The sequence below is a fragment of the Pinus tabuliformis genome, chromosome 6 (assembly GCF_031772625.1).
Source record: "Pinus tabuliformis cultivar Carrire ecotype Pingquan chromosome 6, CPIR1, whole genome shotgun sequence".
NCBI classification, from domain to species: domain Eukaryota; kingdom Viridiplantae; phylum Streptophyta; class Pinopsida; order Pinales; family Pinaceae; genus Pinus; species Pinus tabuliformis.
Window position 1 is genome coordinate 765836982 of NC_142292.1, and position 2818 is coordinate 765839799.

Below are 2818 nucleotides of genomic sequence, written 5' to 3' on the forward strand. Positions count from 1 at the left end.
AGCGGGGAGGGTGCAAAGACTCGACACGATCTCATGGAATGAGCCCGAGTGCTTGCAAACATTAAGGAAAAAACCAAGGAAGGCTCCTAAATTGGATGTAGGCCAAAATTTTCGAGGGTGTTGCAACCGCTACAACGCTTGGTGACACACTGGTTGAATACCATATTCTTTGTTTTAGTCCATTGATAGCACGAGGCCTTGGTCCATCAGGGAATGTTGAATGGTGTGTGGGTTACTCCATCTTCCCCATTTACCCCATGGACAGACATGGTTCACCTTTCTCCAACTCGATCAAACTCAACAACAAGTTTCAGCTTGATAACAACATTTCAAAATCAGGAAGGGTATTTTGGCTCACGCGTTAAAAGATTCAAGAGTATAAGTTTTCATCTCTAATGTTGCTTCATTGGTAGCAGGCTTGGACAATACCTTGGCAGAGTCACGCATGAACACACAAATTACTCCCCTGCAAGCGAGCCTAGTCGGTACCCCGGTGGAGTTGCATGCTTCACATCTCTATGCAGGAAGGCTTTCTCTTCTTTTGCCTTTGTATTTTTTATGAGGATTGTGCATAGGCACTTATTTATTTTTTGGGTCGAAGAGGGATATTGACTTATTGAGAGTAGAAGAGGTTGTTCCTTCAGAGAAGCATGTAAGACCTCTGACATAGGTTTTCTCATTTAGATTTTCCCCTTCTCCGTTTCTACTAGTCAGATGAGCTTGAACACACATAACAAAAGGCTGAGTACAGGCATGGGGTTTCCCAGTGTGGACATAGGTTCAAGGTTGGACCCAAGCTTCCTTTGCAGATGGCTCATGTTTTTCGTCAAGACTTCATCAATTGAAGGTTATAACCAAGCATAGAGAAGATAGATGTGATACTGGCCAAGTGTTGTAGTGTCACAAGACTCTTTGGATCTCAACCACATACTCACTCAAAAGCCAGAAATCAGTAGAGGGCAGCACTTATTTACAAAACCAAAAATAGCATGATACTAAGAAAACAAAATGAAATGAAACAAAAATAGTAAGCAAAGAGAAAACCAACAAGCAGTAAACAAGCTATATACATGGTGCGAGGCGCGGCCTCGGCTTACTGAAAATAGTGTTTGAGATCTTGGTTGTTGACAAGAAGGTTGTCAATCCTCCTGTCAAGTGATTGCAGACGATACGTGTATGGGAAAAGCTTCTCATGGACAGTGTACGGACCAATTCACAGGGACTGGAACTTTGTAAGTTTGCATTTGCCTTCATGGGGTTTGTCCCACTTCAAGACTAAGTCACCCTCATCAAAGTTAGTGTTCACCGCAGAGTTCTTGTCAAACCATCTCTTGATACAGTTCTGGTGGAGTGTGAATTTTTCTTTTGCTTTCTTCCTTTCTTCCTACATCTTGTGAAGTGTATCCATACTACACAGACTAGTAGACAAGGCTTACCTTGGGATTCTTGGGATAATTGGAGCACAGGAAAGTAAATGTTTGGCGGAAGGATGGCTTATATCCCATAAAGCAAGAAGTACGGAGAAGTGTTCAGAGAGGGTTTGGGTGCTACATGATCAGCTCATAAGGAATTTGTCAAAGCGAAGTTCTAGTTACCCTATTTAGAGTAAATGGTCTTCTTGACAATGCGAATAAGATTTTTATTTGTTGATTCTACGAGACTATTTCCCTGCGGGTAGTAGTTAGATGAGTGTTTAAGCATGATACCATACTACAATGTAAAATCATCAAGTTTTAAAGATGAAAAGTAAGTTTCATTTTCATACACATGTGATACCAGAACACCAAAGCATGAGATGATGTTCTGTTGGAGGAAGCTGATGAATTCCTAGTCATTCACTTGCTTAAGCAAAAATGCTTTTGTCCACCGTGTGAAGTAATATGTAATTGTTAAGATGTAGCGGTATTGTTTTGACGAATGCGGAAAAATTTCCCCAATGATGTCCAGGCCCCATTCTTGGAATTGTTCGATCACTGCAACAGGGTGCAGCGGGGCTGCTGACCTTCGTGTTTTGTCAGTGCATCGCTGACAGACCGGGCACTTACAGGCGTAAGCGTGTGCATCCTTGAACAATGTGGGCCAGTAGAAATTGGCTCGCATAACTTTGTGCGCAGTGGTATTTCCCACGAAGTGGCCCCTGTCTGGTTTGTCATGCAGATCATGTAAGACCTTCTCTAAATCATGTGCCTTCAGGAATGTGAGCAAGATTCCGTTACTGTGCTTTCTGTAAAGCACTCCACACATCAACTGATAGGATAAAGCTTTGAGGCGAAGTGACCTCTTTTGTCTCATGGAGAAGTGAGAGGGTATGGTGCCTTGCTTAAGGTACTGGTGCACATCTTCATACCAAGAGTTTCTGCATGTAGTGGGTGGTGCTCCCTCTACATCATACATCTTGATTTATTGCTCCTAACCAATGATCCCTTCTTCTTCCTCCTCTGCATAGAATGCTTCAGCTATGAGTCTGCAGAGACCATGACCCTTGACGGTGTGAACTGGCTTGATGTCGAGATCATACTCTTGCAAGTCTGTCATCCAGTTCACACGTCATTCACCTAGCTCTTGTTGTACAAGAAGTGAGCGGATTGTTCGGTGAGGCAGATAAACTATGCAATGGTTCTTTAGCAATTAGGGTCTGAAGTGTTTCATCGCCTTGTATACTGCTTGTTTGTCAATGGCGGGGTAGTTGAGTTCGGGTCCCTGCATGTTGGCGCTCATGAAGGAGATGGGATGTTTGATGTTCATCTCATCCTTCTGAGTGATTGTTGTGGCAAGTGAGTTTTCGAAGGCGAACATGTATAGCAAGAAATCTTTGTTG

General features: G+C 43.0%; 1 protein-coding gene across 1 annotated transcript; it reads right to left on the minus strand.

Annotated features, from left to right (window-relative positions):
• Window positions 1–1827: 1827 nt before the first annotated feature.
• On the minus strand, window positions 1828–2394 carry LOC149260975 (uncharacterized). The gene has a single exon (XM_089366910.1). The coding sequence runs from the start codon at window positions 2392–2394 to the stop codon at window positions 1828–1830; it is 567 nt and encodes a 188-aa protein (XP_089223036.1).
• Window positions 2395–2818: the final 424 nt, after the last annotated feature.